Raw genomic sequence first — 17,940 nt, 5'->3', positions numbered from 1 at the left:
AATAATAACTCATTTGAACATCTGTTCCCAAAAGTTAATGGTCCAAAAATAATTAAAAACTAGATAAGAAAAATAAGGGAAGGGATTAGCTGAGTGGTTAGCGAATACTGAATTCCAATGCGGAGATCATGGGTTCGAATCCGCTGCTTGCCCCTTAGATTTCCTTTTCTTAGGAGCTTCTATAAGTCACTAAAAATAATAATGAATACCATCACTTAGGTTTTGTTTCAGCCGCCAGTAATTCATCTAATGGCATAAAAACTTTAATGTCAAGCTTAAATATTTAACATTATGCTAACTTAACATTCCTCAAAATTTACCAAAAACATTTTTCAGCTAAAATGCTTGAACAAGTGGAGCTGTGACAGACGACTCCCTCTTAATACGAATCAAATTATTCTTCGTCGTACTGTGTTAGACGTTCGAAGTGGTATTGTGACGTTGAATATTGTTGGTGTCCTAGAAAGTAGAGCTACTTTATCAGACTGGAATGTTCTAAACTAAAGGGACTGACCTCATAAATACTCTAGCATAAGAAGTTTAAAGCAAATCTTTGGATGAAACTCGGGAAAGTTTAAGAACAGGCGAACAAACTGTGATGCCGCTCCTGAAGGTGGGGATAATATTTGAGTAGACCAGGATTTCCCAGTGAGGGCAGGCTTTAGTCAGTCGGGAATCCCAGCCAACTATTCTGCTAAATTGTGTAGTTAACAGTACCCTTGTATGTGTGTGTTTTACATCTGTGAGAAGTCAGTCCTGAAGAGTACAAGCAAATTGTTTTTGGGAACTAGTCACTTGTTTGACTTATACGATTTCTACTTCTGTAATTTGAGACATGAAATGAAATTCTAGGTTTAAAACAGATGGGAAAGCGAATTTAAAGGTTTCAAATTTCCCGTTTAGTGAAAATGAAACATTATTTATTTATCGTTGAAAAAATCTGCAAGTACGTTAATTTTAACATAATAATGAAATTTATATGATTGTTATACATTGTGGTCTCAAAATAGTAGGTATAATCCATTAATTATGGTGAAATCCCTGAAAAATAAGGATAAGATGGCATTTTTAATCATTCTGATAGTGAATAAGGTAACTTTCCAAATTATTGAAGATAATTTTCCACTTTACACATCAATATTTAATTCCATAATTGGCTGCTAATTTCAGAGAGGGAATAAATTTAAAGAAGAACGATGAGCTAAAATTTGTAAGGGTCAGGAACGGTAAAATTTTTATTAAAATCTCAGAATCTTCAATACCTTAAAGAAGATTTAAACTGTTAAACAAAGTCTAAAGCGAATATTGAAAGTAAAGTATTCTACAAAGAAAGATAAGTAGAAAAATCTGACTCTACTCACATCCCCGAAATCAGCTCATACAGTAAGCGGAAAAGGACTAAGGAGGAACCACGTTCTGCAAATATTTGTGAATTTTTTCGACCCCATAGAATTAACTCCGATTTTAATTCAATATCCTCAAATTGCGAATTTAATAAAGATAAAAATGTTTATTGTTTTGGTAAAAACAGTAGCTTTTTTAATGTTTAAACGTAGTTTTCAAAATGTTCCCTGTTTTTCTTCATTATTAGATTAAGATAAAAATTCACAAGAGGGTATTTCCCAGTTAGATGTTCAATGTCTGAAACTTGGATTACACCTGGTAAACCCAAACTACCCACATTTTTTAAAAACTTTGAATATTATTTTTCTAATGCTATCAAAAAAAAAATGTAAAAATTGTGTGGTCAGTATGTCACTATGTCAGTACTCTAAACCACTATGTCAGTATGTCAGTGTTTATTGGATTTCGTAGTATGTCACTTACTAAAAATTAAACATTCAATATCTGGTCTCGTAATTGTCAGATTTATATGAAATTATGCTCAAATATATGTGGATATGCCACTTTATTGTAAAAATTGTGTGGTTTTCAGCGATTTCTCCGTGCAAATTCTAGATTTGAAAAAAATTTTAGTCTGTAAATTTTGGTGAGGAAGGGTCTTGTGAAAAAATCGAATTGTTCACAGAGGCCCTCTTCTTTCCTTACATAGCCAAAAGTTTGTTTTTTATTTTCTTTATCGGCCACTACAATTGAATTATAATTTTGTTTTCCTCTTATTTCTTATTTCTTTCTTGAAACAAGTGGAGAAAATATGAATATATGAGTTTTCTCTCCGAAGTGCTGAACTCTAAACCACATTAGCCTTTTTCACTGACAATCTGACGAAACTTGTTAGGATTGACAAAGATGACTATCTTCATGTTCTTAGAATTTTATCCAAATAATAGCATTAACTTTCACATTTTTTGTTTCAGATTTGCACTTAGTGACTTAGTGATCCAAACGATTGTACAGATATAGGATTGACACGAACCTCGGCAAGCTGCAGATTGAAGATGGTCTTGAGCGGATGTCTTAATCGACCTTGATGCTCCTCTTCACAGTTGCCGTTCAGCAGAAAGAAGTTCTGCTATAAATGCTCCTCAAATAAGTGGTAAACCTTTCTTTCCTTTCTTCATTTATTTTGTAACAACAATTACTAGGGGCTGAAATAAATTCGCGCTGGAGAGAGCCGTGGAAGTTCCGGGTTCCCTTAGTCATTTTTAGATCAAGGCATATTTCCAAGCCAGCTTTAGATCAGTCAAGTTTTATAAAGAGTCATGTTGCATGAAGACAACTAAAAAGAAAATACATAATTTCATTTGATTTAACTAATCTTTTGTTTTGGGGATCTTCGGAACTACGACTTATTGTGAGACTCTGCAGCTAATCCGGTGACGAAACAACTCACCCAGTTTGCTGGTCTAAGAATGTTCTCTAGGAGAAAAAGGAGCCGGCAAAAAGCGGTTATTATTTCTTGAAGCTAACTTTCCCATCCCGGTAATTCTCCTTACATATTCTGAAAAAAGCTTCCCCAATGGAATTCCATAAAGGGTATATTCTTTACCAGCACCTAGTAACTACCCAGTTATCCAGGAAGCGGGAAACCCCTCAATTTACACCTAGCTACTCCGTTGCTCCTCATACTTTTTTTTCAGCTTGATTCCCAAAATAATCAAAAGGGAGTCGAGAAGTCCTTGGAAAAAAGGGAATCGTGAGGAAAGTTTGGTACAAACCCTGTCACATTCGTCCTTTGGACAGCGTGATGCCTTGGGCAAAGTGTTGGAAAGAGAAAGAAGCAACAAGTCTGGGATATCTTGCTCCTTAGATGTCCTTTGCCCATCTCTCAGAAAAAAAATAGTAACTATACGGATGAGGATAACTTTAATTCCAGTCGTGTAATACGTCCTTAACGTCATCTTAAACGTCCTTAAATCCTTAAAATCCTTAAACGTCCCTGTTAGGTTGCTTAGAAACAGATACCAGGAGTACATCAAGAGTCGGCAGAAATCAAAATATCAAAACCGTAGAATCATTGGAACCATATCAAGGAAATCTTGAAAAGTGAAATATCATTAAAGTATTGCTTTCATTAAAGTAATCGAAGAATTTTAATGAGTTCACTACCATTCTGATGAGTGTTAATGGACTACCAAATGAAAAATAAGGTTTAAGGAAATGCATTGTTTCGTTTTTGAACTAGATTTTTTACACGTTACGACCATTTTCTAAAATACTTTTTATCAGGCTCAGGTAAACTTAAAAAATGTGTTTCTGGTTAAAGCTAGACATATGAAATCTGAATGGTCGCAATACTTTCCCAATGTTCTTAATAAATTCTATCAAAGAAAGAAATATTTCTAGTTTGAATATGACTTTTTTTTTTTGTAACAGAAAGTCATAATAGGGAAAGGAAAGGGATTGACGGTTTAAAAGCCGGAGGGAGAAGATGAAGTTTGTGAAAGCGAAAGGGAAAAGAAGATGACGTTTGTGGAATGTGATCTGGAGAAGCTTGATGATGTTTATGAAAGCAAGAGAAAAAGGATGATGTTTGTGAAAGCGGGAAGAAGAAGACGATGTTTGTGGAATATGATCTGTGGGAAGTGGATGATATTTATAAAAGTTAGAGGTAAAAGATGATGTTTGTGAAAGCGAGAGGAAGAGGATGTTGCTGGTAAAAGCTAGAGGGAGAGGATGAAATTTAAATTTTCTGGACCCCGGTCCCTTCAAGTGGACCGTCTGTCCAATTTGCAGTAAACTTATATAGAATTTAAGTTTTCTAATGCAATGTTTGTTTCATTTTCAGGCGTGATTGAATGAAATAATTTTACTATGGAATTGTTGAAAAGCGTATCTATGGTGACTTTAGTCCTCGGCTGCCTTAGAGGAGCTTTTGCACTCCCAAGTAAGTCAACATTTCGCTCAAGTTATAGTAAAACCAGAAATTCTCCAGAAATGCCAGAAATGAATTGCATATTATGTTTTCAGTTTATTAATAATGGGTAAAGTAAATATGTTTCCTTTTTTTCAATGATTCAATTCATTTAGCAACATTTACAATCTGAAAATATCCTCCAAATTCTTAAATTAGAAGCTTTAAGTCAGTGGTTTCCAACCTGTGGGGCGCGCCCCCCTAGGGGGGCGCGAGACTGTTGCAAGGGGGGCATGCAGCTGTTTCCAAAATATCATTTTCGAATTCAAACCAAAAAAGTCGAATAGGTGTCAAAAAAATGAATCAGCAAAATAGGTATACGTAATCCACAATCCTCGCCGCGAATTTTTCGGGTACAAATGCTAAAACATCCATCCACACTCTTGCTGGGAACGAAAACATCTCGCTTTCGCGTTTGGAGCCGAGCGCCGGCGGGGCGATTAGAAACCCGTTTGTGATTGAAAAATATGATGATTTTGGCCTTACGACAGCAGAGCAGGAAATGATAATTGACTTATCTAGTGATAGCACATTAAAGCAGATGTTTCAAGACGAAAATAATATTGTTACGTTTTGGCTACGAGTAAAGGACGATTTTTCTACTTTGACAAACTAAGCTTTAGAAATTTTATTGCCATTTGTAACATCTTACCTATGTGAAACTGGTTTTTCTACAGTAGCTGTCTTAAAAACAAAGTATCGATCTCGCTTAGTGATTGAAAAGTAACTGAGAACCGCGATTTCTTCAATGATACCACGGTTTGAGAAAATTTGTGCTTAAAAACAAGCTCAACCGTCGCATTATATTCTTATAATGATGTTGTATTAATTATATATTCTTTTTTTTGTATTTTTGTAAGATTTGTTTTTATTACATTTAAAATTATTATTTCTTATAATAAATAATTATTTTTTATGTATATTTTTACATAATATTGTATATTATTTTGTAAATTAATTATAATATCAGTTGAGAGGGAAGGGATTAGCTATGAGGTTAGCATACTGGACTCCCACGCGGAGGTCTCGGGTTCGAATCCAACTGCTGACCCTTAGATTTTCTCTTCCTAGGAGCTTCTTACAGCTCACTGTCCGGTGATGGACAGTGTTGTCTGTAACGAGAGAACACTGTCCGGAGGCCGGCAGTGCACTGGAAAAAGCTCCGGGCGCTAATAACCTCAGCTGTTGATGCGCCCAAAAAAAAAAAAAAAAAAAATATCAGTTGAGTATTTATGAAATTTGATTGTTAGAAAAATTAAGGGGCGCAACAATTTTTTTTTTTTAAAGGGGGGCGCAGGTACAAAAAGGTTGGAAACCACTGCTTTAAGTGATTGATACCTGAATTCAAAGTTCTTCAAAGTACCGACGTTCTGCGCCACCATCTATTCTACAACTCGCAGGTATCATTTGTTAGCTATCTGCAATGAACGCAAGATACATAAAAGGCTGGGAAATAGCCTGCCTGCCTGCACACGTTTTAAAGACATTATTTTGCACAGCCCACGTACAACAATCTTGCTGGCTTTGTGAACTTTGTTTGCCTTTCCACAAATTAAACAACAGCAGCACTCCTGGAGTTGATTGCATTTAGAGAAAACGCTTTAAGCGCTTACACATTAAATGCCTCGAAAGTTCTGATTGATTTGAAATCGACAGAACTACCGTCCCACGCAAAATTTCCACCTGTTTTTTGGGAAAAATGTGATTCACTATCTTTACTACAAAATCTTTTCCTTTTTTTTTTACAAAACTTTCTGTATTTTCTCTCTCAAACGTTCATTTCAATTCCAAGGCTAAATATACAGATTAGTTCTGGAAGATGACGAACAGAAAAAAGTAAAAATTGAAAATTTTCACTAGTTTTAATAGAAATGCTTTATTTTTTTTTTATCTCTAACATTCTATTTTTAGGCCAGGGCTGAATAGATAAATATGCACCATTAGATTTCTTGGAAAAGCCTGTGATACTTTTTAACTGCTTCTATCAGAAAATCTAATAATTTTCCCTTATACAAGATCGGTAATAAAGATCAGCCTTCCAGCTGCAGGGGCAATTAGTTTATCATTACTTTAATGATAGATTGTATTTTCCAGTTTTATTTTGAATATATTAACATATTGGTCAAACTGTAACAATATCTTACTAGAATTTCCAGGTGGTTTTAATTCTAACTAATCCAAATTGATCACATCTTTAACTTAACCAGTCTAATTAAATTACACCTCTGTACATAAAGTAAATTTATTCGCCTTTTTTTTGTAGATTTCGCATCAGTTTTTATACAATTGGTATATACAGGGTGACCAGAGTTATATGCTCCACCCACTTTTTTTTTAAACGGCGGGAAATTTCGAAAAAATAAAAAACACCTATTTAATCATTTTTAGTCTAGTTTATTTTTAGTGATTGACCCATTTTTTTAAACCCCTGTATCTCGAGATACAGCATCCAACTTTTGTTTTTCAAATGGAACGTTATATTTTTTGTTGCACATTTTTATAGTATTTGAGCTCTAAAAAAAACAAAACAAAAATTTTTGAAATCGGTTAAGTTTTTCAAAAGTTATGGTAATTTAAAATATGAAAACAAATTTCAATTTATTGTCAAAATTACCTTATTTTTTTTAAAGAATTTGTTCAAACTGGACACAATCAACGGCTGGGCAAGCCTAAACTCTGGACTCCCACGCTTTGCTTGTAGCAGCACTTATGTGGCGAAGTCAAGATCTAGGCAGGCTAGAGTTATTCGACGTTCAGGTTGTTTTTTCTACAAACGTTTGGTGTGGAGTTTTAGGAAATCGACCAATCGGCCCATACTTCTACAGAGAGAACTTAACGGGTGCAAGGTATCAAACTTTTTTTTAAGAGACATTTTGCCAGTTCTGCTTGAACATGTTCATCTACAACGTCGGATAGATATGTATTTTCACCAAGATGGTTGCCCGGCACATAATGCGAGAGTGGTTCGAGGTTACCGGGACCGAAATTTCCATGAAAAGTGCTTAGGGACTCACTGTCCCATCCAATGGCCACCTCGATTTCCGGACTTAACCCAAATGGACTATTTTTTGTGAGGATACCTAAAAAATAAAGTGTAAAGTATCCTTAATCCCGTGGCTTCAATCGATGATCTGAAACGTCGAATAACTCTAGCCTGCCTAGATCTTGACTTCGCCACCACAAGTGCTGCTACAAGCAAAGCGTGGGAGTCCAGAGTTTTGGTTTGCCTATCCGTTGGTTGTGCCCAGTTTGAACAGATTCTTTAAAAAAAATAAGTAATTTTGACAATAAACTGAATTTGTTTTTCATATTTTAAATTACCATAACTTTTGAAAAACCTAACCGATTTCAAAAAAAATTTTTTTGTTTTTTTTAGGAGCTCAAATACTATAAAAATATGCACCAAAAAATATAACGTTCCATTTGAAAAACAAAAGTTGGATGCTGTATCTCGAGATACAGGGGTTTAAAAAAATGGGTCAATCACTGAAAATAAACTAGACTAAAAATGATTAAATACGTGTTTTTTATTTTTTCGAAATTTCCCGCCGTTAAAAAAAAAGTGGGTGGAGCATATAACTTTGGACACCCTGTATATATACATATATATATATAATATATGGTTCTCCTAAGGGGTATTGACCAAAACAATAACTGATATAAAATATTTACTACAAGCTACCACAGTTTGGAGAAAGGCGGACTTTCTCCTGAATTTATACAAAATTGGGTCTGAAGCAATGTTACCTGTAGAGTCCATTCCATTTTTGTTTATTTTTAAACGATTTAACGTGATTTTGGGGAAGGAGTCTTCTAGTAAATAGTTATCTATTAATTCCAAACTTTATAGTATAACTTATTTTCTACTCTTTGCTCTGAAAACTATAAAATAAGATTTGCTTATCTTGAAAACCAAGTTCCAGAGGTCTAACCAGTACTTTGCAGTTTCTAATACCTAATAATATCCGCCGACAGGGAGTAAGACTACTGAACCTCTGAACTTTTTTCGTGTTTTGTCTAATTTTATACATTCTTATGTTTTATTACTTCAGTGATATTGTATTTTAAAATTATTTAGGCAAAAACTCAATTCCTTGTAATAACTCATCATTAACTCTGGTCTCTCTTCAAAACGCAATTGACGTGATGCAACATACAATTTTCTAGATAGCCACCAAAGGGTTTCATTAGAACATAAAATGACGTATATATGTCAAGCCTTTCCCTTGGTTATGCTCAGGAAATATTGATTTTATTCTGGCAACAGTGACGTCCCACTTTCTTTTACTGTACCTTTTTGTAGTGGTAAAAATGTATGACATTTAAGTCAATTGTCCTTTTAGTAAAAATGCAAAGTTTAAAGACAATTTATGGACATAAATTGTGGTAAGAAAAAAAACCTTGTTTTTTCAAAACCCCGTAGATCTACTTCGAAACGGCATGCTCTAATTCGAAATTATCCATTTTTTCAATTTTTATTAAGATTGTTTGCTTCCTACAGGGACCGTTTCCTTAAAAAAATATAAAGAAGAAATTTCTTTAGTAAATCATAAAACTAGAAAACAAAAAGTGACCTAACAGTTCCCTACATATTCTTTTAAAATGATTGGAAAAAATAATTTAAAGATAAGTTACGTTTGACTGACATAAATACAATTGCACTTCACTAGATCCAAACATTCCCAACTACATAAACTCAAGAGAATCATAGAACATTGTAGGCAGCGTTGAAGACGGAAAATACAAGGCGGCGACAGTTCTTGACTTAGAGCCGCATTGAGACTTTTTACTTTAATTTTTTTTTAATGATTTAAGGCGCGACAACATTTAAGGTTATTGGCGCCCGGAGCTTTTTACAGTGCACTGTCGGCCTCCGGACAGTGTTCTCTCGTTACAGACAACTCTGTCCATCACCAGTGAGCCTCAAGAAGCTCCTAGGAAGAGAAAATCTAAGGGTCAGCAGTTGGATTCGAACCTGAGACCTCCGTGTGGGAATCCAATATACTAACCGCATGGCTAATCCCTTCCCTGCTTAATTAATTAATATTTTTAAAGTACAACAGAAACTCCCAAAACTCTCCTTCCGATCTAAATTTCTTTAGCATAATGTTCTACAAATTTCTTTTTCTTTCTTTTCTTTTAATTTCTTTCAAATAAATTTATTTTTGTTTCTTGCATCTCCACTTTTTGTTCAAAGCTCTAAGGAACTTGGACAAATGCGTGAATAATTTTCTATGTTTTAAGTGACAGATTACTCACAACTCAATCACGATGAACCAACTCACTGGACACGAGCGGCAACCACCCATGCACCGTCCACCTCAGGAGCACCTTGGCGAACAGTCATAACTCAATTTGGCAGTTCAACTGAAGTTATTGTGTCGCCGAAAATAAAGATCCCATCATGGCAAGATGGCGCTACGGAATCACCGCCAACAGTATTAGATCAGCCAACATTTGTTTCTAGAGGAGCACTAACGCCTTCAGAATCGCTGACTCATCACCACTCAGATGAGGTGAAAGCAGATCTGAGAATTAAAAAACTGCCTGAAGCCATCGAACCGAATAACAACCTTACCAGTAATATCTATCAGCATGTGGAAAAATCAGTAAGTATTCCCTAGTTACTTTAATTAAAGTTATCCTTTAGCATTATGTGCTGCAATTAGGAATGACAGAAAGGAGTAGGTTATAATGAGATGAATATTCCATCACTTAGATTACAAAAGTAATTTTATCCTAAAAGCCTCAATATTACACGTACATAATAGACAATCTTGTCTTTAACGAGAAAACATTTCCAGGAAGAAAGCAGCCCACTGATTTATACACTTCAAAAGAAGAAGACATCCTCGCTAGAGGTCCATGTGTCCAAAAATGTGGTTTTTACAAACTGGTACCTGTGTATTAATAATTTGAAGTTAGTTACCTTAGATCTTGGATTGGATCTTCATCCTACTATCGATTTTTTTTCTCTCCATTGGCGAGTTAACCGACCTCGCCTGTAAATAGTACCGTAAAATTGTCTTCTTTCCGAGTATTTATCTAACCAAGTTTAAAAGAAATTGATGGTAAAAAGGCTTAATAAAGATTTCCTTCTACGCGTTTTGCTGCCAAATACTTAATTCCCATTTTTTGTTACAGACTTTTCTGAAATGATTTTTTTACGTCTGAAGACGAAATTGAATAATTATTTCAAAATGATTCTTATTTGTTGTCTTTAAATGGGAGTTTGAGACCTTCCTGAATAAAAAGCAAATGTAAACAATCCGGGAAAGCTGATTGCAAAGCATAAATGAGTTCTTAACAGTTTCACAACGCAGATATTTGATGAATTCAGTTGGTGACTGCACAATGTGCAGTCTCCAAAGGAACTTACTGACCATCACCATGCGTAACTTTTTCATTACAGGCGCCTACGAAAGTGATATCCACCCAGAGTTAGGAACGGAGGTGAGAAATATTTTGAATTTGTAAACACAGTTACGCTCTTTTGTGATCAAATGAGTTAACAGAAAATTCGATATACATATATCTAATATGTAATTCTACAGAATTTTAGTTTCGTTGAATTTAGATTAAATCATTAAAATTATTATTATTTTGATTAAAATTTGCAGGCGCCACGGTAGCTGAGCGGTTAGAGGCGAGACCAGTAAAGCTAATATGTATTATGGTACTGGGTTCGATTCCCGGTCTTAGGCCTTGGATTTTATTTAATGGTTAAAAGAAATTTACAGTAAAATATGTTTGCTAGTCGCCTCCGTCCACGCCATCTAATTGGTAGTTAGTTGGATGTTAAGCCCGCCTGAAAAATATGAGATTACTACTGATTAAAATTTGCAATCCATCAAACTATCCTATCATTTCTGCCAGATCTAAAAAAATTTTAATTCGAATTGTAATTGTCTGCGATCTTTTGCAACAAGAATCTGACATTTCTTAATACTACTCTTTTTTGTTTAATTTTAGAAGAAGTTTTATAAATTTCTACGTTCTGGAGAGATCTAATATTTATCTGCATCATTTTGACCATTGTTTATTATTTATTTTTAAAGTAGGTAAGTAATTTGATGTAAGAATGAAATGAATGTACAGATGTATTTTGGGGAGGGATTAGCTATGTGGTTAGCATACTGGACTCCCACGCGGAGGTCCCGGGTTCGAATCCAGCAGCTGACCCTTAGATTTTCTCTTCCTAGGAGCTTCTTACAGCTCACTGTCCGGTGATGGACAGTGTTGTCTGTAACGAGAGAACACTGTCCGGAGGCCGGCAGTGCACTGAAAAAAGCTCCGAGCGCTAATAACCTCAGCTGTTGATGCGCTAAAAAAAAAAAAAAAAAAAAGATGTATTTGACGATCAAACCCTTATACAATGTTCTACCGGACTGTTTTAATTATGATAATTTGTTACCTCTATTTTAATGATTAATAATGGACAATTAATGTACAGCTACATTATTGGGGTGCGCACCTTAATATAGAAAAAATAATAGTATAAAATAATTTTATAAAAAATAAAATTATGACTGAAAATAAATTTTAAAATACTTTTGTTTCATAGATAACACATTTCTGAAGGGTTACTAATTGTATAGTCTACGGGGAGCTTCGCCTGTACCCCCTGATCGCCACATTAATCCTTTAAATCCCCTATTTTGAATGGCCTCACAGGGCTTTTATCCCAACTAAAATAAACGAACCCCTTTTGTATCGATCTTTTTAAAATCAGAATATAAAAGAAGTGCTCACATTGTTACCATGGCACTCTGCAATTAAACCCACTTTTGTACACCACTCAATCACTTTCTTCCTTTAGAGGTGCAAGAAACTGGCATTTTTTTTAGAACAAAGCATAAACCAAGTTGATTACTTTCCGACCCTGACACTCATCACAAATAAACAACATACATTGTGGAATTAATGATTTTGTTTTTGTTAATACTTCATTTATTTTCAAAACTGCTGTGTAATTCTGCAATAAGTGAACAATACATCATACATATAACTTTATGATTAGCATAGGGGAGTATTCACACAATGTTGAAGCCCAATGTCGATGAAGAGCATTTCACCTGGATGTTATTTCATTAAAAAGATCATCTGGCTGTCCTGGGCTTCAACCATCTAGGACCTAGGAGGATTCCCTGGCAATGCAATAATTAGGAAATTATAAGAGTAGGATACGAGGTAACTGAGGTGTGAAACTTAGCACAGTGGCATTATAGTGAGTTCACCCTTCCTTGCACGTTCTAATAAGTCAAATGGATCTGAGCTTTGGAAATTTGCAACTCTTTCTTTAATTCTAGTGTCCGTAAAACATATTTGTCCTTATGAATTCCGGGACGTTATACGAAAGTTATCAACTATGCCTAGGATCTATCCAAAATAAAGTATTCTCGAACTTGGGCTGTTTTAACCGAAATTCGAACAAGCTGAATATTAAAATTAAAATGATATTCATGAAGATGCAATGTGTATTTGCTTTGTTCGCTGATTCGATCAGTGAAGAACTGTTTTTTCTAGTTTCGGTCATTGGCATAAAACATGTTTAACGGTGCCTCAGTAACACTTAATAGAAAAAGTTTGCGGAACAATTTAATTTAAGAATTGCATGTACTAATGTTATTTACTCATTGCATGTTATTTAGTGAAGATATTGTTTCAGGTGAACAATGCGGCCATTAAAATAGAGCGAAATTCTGAAAAATGGAACGTCAAACATTCAAGCTCAACAGCAAATGATGTAGAAGTGTTGGCAAGTGCGAATAGTCAGCCCACAGACTCTTCTTCTGCTTCCTCAGACACTTACGACGAATCTGAAGACAAGCTAGATCGTTTTTATAGATACGACTTAGTAGAGGATGTGAGGAAACACTTTACTAACGATAATGACATAAGTGATAAGCAAGATACCATGGATACCGAAGTTGATCGCGTATTGACAAGTTTTAGAAAAAATGAAGACAATGGCGATGATAGAAGAGGGTTGATAGTGCAAAAATTTGATTATAGTGCTCCTGAAGGTTTTGACAGTGAACAAGAAGAAGAGGAAATGCATCGAGAAATGGGATCGAAGTCGGTTTATGATGCCTTAGCCATGCCAACACTTCCTGATATGGATGACAGTTACGATGCAGATACTCCTTTCAAGAAGTGGGATAGAGACAGCGAGGAACAAGAAAAATTGCTAGAAAATATAGTCTTCCAAGCTAATAACGAAACATTTGATAAAATGGAAATAGAAAGATCAGGATTAGTATCTGATGAGCAGACAGACGGAGCCAGATGGTTCTTATTACTACTGGCTGGCAATTCAACCATTGTCAGACTCCGACAGAAGGATTTCGCAAAATATTTGAAATTAAATCTTGCTGCCAGACTTTCCTTAGACTACGACGAAGTTAAACTAAATAAAGTTGTACTGGCCCCTCCCAGACTAATGGTAAATGTGAGTGTAGTTCCGTCTGTGTTAGGCAATCTTGACGAAGAATTTGATTTAAATGAACGTCTGTTTGGTGAAGAAGAAGCTCCACTGCATAAGTTGGCAGAAACTAACGCGACACTATTAGAACTGTCTGGTGAAGAATATCATGTTGTAAGGTTTTTGAGTTTGCGTTCTCAACAGCCGCTTGCTATGGAGGAAGTGGCATCCGAAACCAGTATCGCCATCACAGACAGACATGCTGATATTGAGTGCGTCATCTACATAGCTATTGGAGGCGCTTGCATTGTTTTAATCATCCCGCTTGTGATAGCTCTCTGCAGAATGTACGTGGTGCCTTTGAAAATTAAATGGCCTTGGAAAAGGGATAAGCCTCTGTTTTCCACAAGTTCTTGGGCACTGCCAAGGCACCAGAGAATGGAAGAACATCAAGCACCAATCGGAGGCCCACTTACTGTCATTTACTCTGGATCGTTTGTGGAACGTAACGGACCTCCTTCTGGCTCTTGGATAGAGGAAAACTATCAAGGTTCAAGTATCCTGCATGAGGAACCTAATTTGGAGAATCCAGGCTATGGGTTTGGAGCTTTAGACAAGTCTACGGTTAGTGATATTTGTGATGCTACCATACTGGAGAGCCCTCGATTTAATATTGACAGCAAGTTGAGAATCCTTGGGTGCAGGCCGAACCACTTGCTCATTCCTCACACACCTGTAAAACGGTTAGAACACAAATCTAATCTTGATGTTAGGATACCTAAAGGTTTAGATAACCCCAACTATCAGACGTAGTCAGTTCCAACTGACCCACAAAGCAAAGAAAGCATATCTATGTAATGTTTAAAATGCTCACGTCAAATATTTTGGCAATTTCACACTTTATTTTTGCACAACCAATGTATTTATATATGTACTTATTTTAAAACCAAAGTAACCAGATTAAATTATTGGAATTAAATATCGAACAGATTCGAATTGATCATGTTTTTTCATACACATTATTTCATGGTAATCAGTATACATATATTGACTTCAAATTATTGGTAAGCATTTATTAATTTACATTCTCCAAAAAATAAGAAATTAATGATGAAATTTGTTCAAATCCTAAGGATTTTAAAGTGGATTTTAAAATTTCGTTTAATACATTTGTTTTAAAAAAATATTGTTTTTTGTTTATACAAATAAATGTATTTCTAGTCTTCCAAAGAGTTTAATGGGTTATTTGTAGCAGAACCGAGTGTGTACCAGAGTTAGATATAAAATGTTGAACCACTTAGCTGTTCACTTATATAACAAACTGAAGATCAGATCCTAACAAACTATTCCATATTAAAACTTGACAATTTATGTTGGATTGCATTTAGTTGACTTGAAGTCTGCGTTTCCCACCAGTATACTTACAGTTTCATCTGCCTTCTCTATTGAATTTACTCTTCTCTTCTGTGATTTATTCTCTATAGATATGTCCTCAATTAAACTATGAGACAATTTTACAGAATATCATTTAATTTAACACTAAATGATAGGGGATCCCCCTGAAAATAAGGGATTATATAGCGCTAACTACCAAATGAGGTGCCAATTTAAATTTTGAGTTAAATATGTAATTAACTATTGAGAAACTATTGTTATAGTTAGGAATAATTTTAATATTATTGTAGCATCATAAACGGTTAGAGACTATTTAGAAAGATAGTAATCAGCCAATAAATCGTACCTGTTTGAGTTCTTAGTTCGTGAAAAAAGTTGGAGATATTATCCAGGGTGCCCAGCTCTATTTTGTCGGAATGGTGCTGCTTCGAAACGCAGAGCAAAAGAATGCAGATTATTTTCGGAAACTATTTCATTGAAACATACTGCTTCATTCTGTGAATGTTGATCGAATATTGAGGTTTGACGTAGAGGCGCTCTCAAACTAATGATTAACCCTTACAAAATTTCTTAATTTACTCAAGCTTGCTTTCAAATTTCTAATCCCATTATTCCACTACCTTTAAGTATAGTTATACACATCCATTCAAATATTTGAATCCGAGCGCAGATTGGACCATTCCAAAAACAGTTGGAGTGTAGCCTTTTATTTATTTTTGATTGCGTGGAGCGTATGTTCCTTGATAAAATCTATTAGCTCAAGGAGAGGTATTATAAGAGAGAGTTATGTCATCCTCTGAAAACAATGCACTACCTTCACATTCCGAAGATGACACTTGAAATTAAGAAGTTGGGAGGTTCTAGAGAGGATATTATAAATCCTTTCTACACCTGGTAAATACCGAGGCCTTTTAGGAAATACTCAAAAAGAGAAATTCTGGGCCATTAGAGTGGTATAGATTAAAAAGTGAGTTGTTATAACAGCCAACTAAAGATCTAATGCAGCTCCCTAAGGTATCAGACTTATGCAATGACGTCTATAAACAGCTAAAAGTAGTGTGTGTGTGAGTTAAGCTAGAGTTTCTATTATGTTCACCAAACCCAACTTGTTGCACTCACCAACTATCTCTTCTGACTTTAGATTTATTGTGAATATGTGAATGGGATGCAAATGTATCTGTACATGTTCTTTGTGTTGTAAGATTGGGATATCCCCGGAGCTCAAAGACTCTTAAACAAGTGGCTAATCTATTTACCCCTACGGGAAACTCCCTGGTATCAAAAAAATTCTCTCTCCGAGCCTCAAAGAAAGTATATTTCCTCCAAAGCCTTCTGATTACCAAGGCTCTCTAAAGAAGCCACTGGAAGAGCGGCCAGCAGTAGATAGGTATTACTCTGTAGTTAGGGATAAATTCCCTTCCATAGCGCCAAATACCCTGGCCTCTCTCCAATGTTCTCGCAGATGAGAGACAAGACCTATTATTACCTTCCTGTCGTCGCGCTCTTACAATTAGTGGCCCACAAGGTGGTAGATTGGATTTTCCCCCACACTCATCAGGATTACTGGTAATCAGTTATCAGGGATAACAGCTAAAATTTTTGTATTATGAGTGTCATATTATAATCCAATTACATTTTTGTTTGATTCATTTTTTAACTACTTATGCAAATTAACTGTGAACAATTTGTGCATAAAAGATTATTTCAATTTAACTGTATCATTATCATTTTTTCCTTTAAGTTTATTAAAAAGGCCCTTCACGTTATAACCATTTCTTTGCGTTTTCGTAACAAACTTGTATGCAAATATTTTTATGACTTATATTAATGTAAAAAATATCATTGTCTGAAGGTTGAAAGATCAGTTCCCAAAATTTTAAATATTTTTTCGGAAGAAAAAAGATGTAGACAGCGCCTAAAAACTTTAAAAATAAAAATTTTCAGAATTGATTAAATTATTAATTTAAAATTGTTTACCATAAAAACGAATTATTTAGTTAATATAAATGCCCAAGCTCATACTTATGTTCATCCTACATGCAGACAGGGTTAGTATATTCATTAATCTAATACATTGCAATTATAAACTATGTAAATCTATATCAAAAAGTAATAAATAGGAGAAATGAAAATCCGACATAAACTGTCCTACACATTTTAATTACTTTAAAAAAAAAGGTGAAGCGCATAATAGCGCGATGAATGTAAAGCCACTGTTTCACTGATAATTACGTACCAAAATAAAATTGAAGTTTCAATTTCGAATAATTATACTACTTTTTGGTATTATTGGGGAAAATTGGTTGCAATGAAATGTTCTTGTTAGCTTCATTGAATAATTTAAATAACAATAATGTTATTTATTAAAATTTAGATGTTACCCAAAAAGTTTCATATGCTATAGATTATAGACGTATTTTTATTATTTTGTTTAATTTAGCTTAAAATATGGGTTTCTTTTGTAAAATAATAATAATAATAAATATAAACATTTTGTTTCTTGTTACACAAATGTTTCAAGTCATATTTTGAACAACAAACCTCATCATAGAACCTTAAGTGAACACATAAGGCATCAAAGATTTCTCCGTTATTTGCCCGTCTTTTTTTTTTGTTGTTTTTATTCCAGCATGTCCTCCAAAATAACATGATGCTAGTAAGAAAGATTTACTAAGCAATCTATAAGTATTGAGTTTGGTAGGCGCCAACAGCCAACCAATTCAGTCGCAATAGCATATACTAAAGATCTACCCTCAGGAAATTTTGGCTGAGCTTACTGGCTACATTATTTTAATATATTTCTGAA

At 34.7% G+C, this 17,940-nt stretch overlaps 1 protein-coding gene across 4 annotated transcripts in view; it reads left to right on the top strand.

Moving 5' to 3' along the window:
* LOC141457534 (uncharacterized) overlaps positions 1-17,646 on the top strand; it is an 85,394-nt gene extending 67,748 nt beyond the window's left edge. For 3 of the 4 annotated variants that reach the window (XM_074134672.1, XM_074134674.1, XM_074134675.1), the window contains 4 exons: positions 2,319-2,497; positions 4,190-4,288; positions 9,560-9,924; positions 12,984-17,646. In XM_074134672.1, the coding sequence (XP_073990773.1) occupies positions 4,216-4,288; positions 9,560-9,924; positions 12,984-14,552 (2,007 nt within the window). In that variant the 5' untranslated portion in view covers positions 2,319-2,497; positions 4,190-4,215 and the 3' untranslated portion in view covers positions 14,553-17,646. Of the gene's footprint in view, positions 1-683; positions 947-2,318; positions 2,498-4,189; positions 4,289-9,559; positions 9,925-12,983 lie in introns of those variants that run through there. The other variant, XM_074134676.1, reaches the window with a different exon arrangement.
* Positions 17,647-17,940: the final 294 nt, after the last annotated feature.

The sequence above is a fragment of the Rhodnius prolixus genome, unplaced genomic scaffold, assembly GCF_049639745.1.
Source record: "Rhodnius prolixus isolate KJV_2025 unplaced genomic scaffold, Rpr scaffold_22, whole genome shotgun sequence".
Taxonomy (NCBI): domain Eukaryota; kingdom Metazoa; phylum Arthropoda; class Insecta; order Hemiptera; family Reduviidae; genus Rhodnius; species Rhodnius prolixus.
This window is presented reverse-complemented; position numbering and strand designations above follow the sequence as displayed.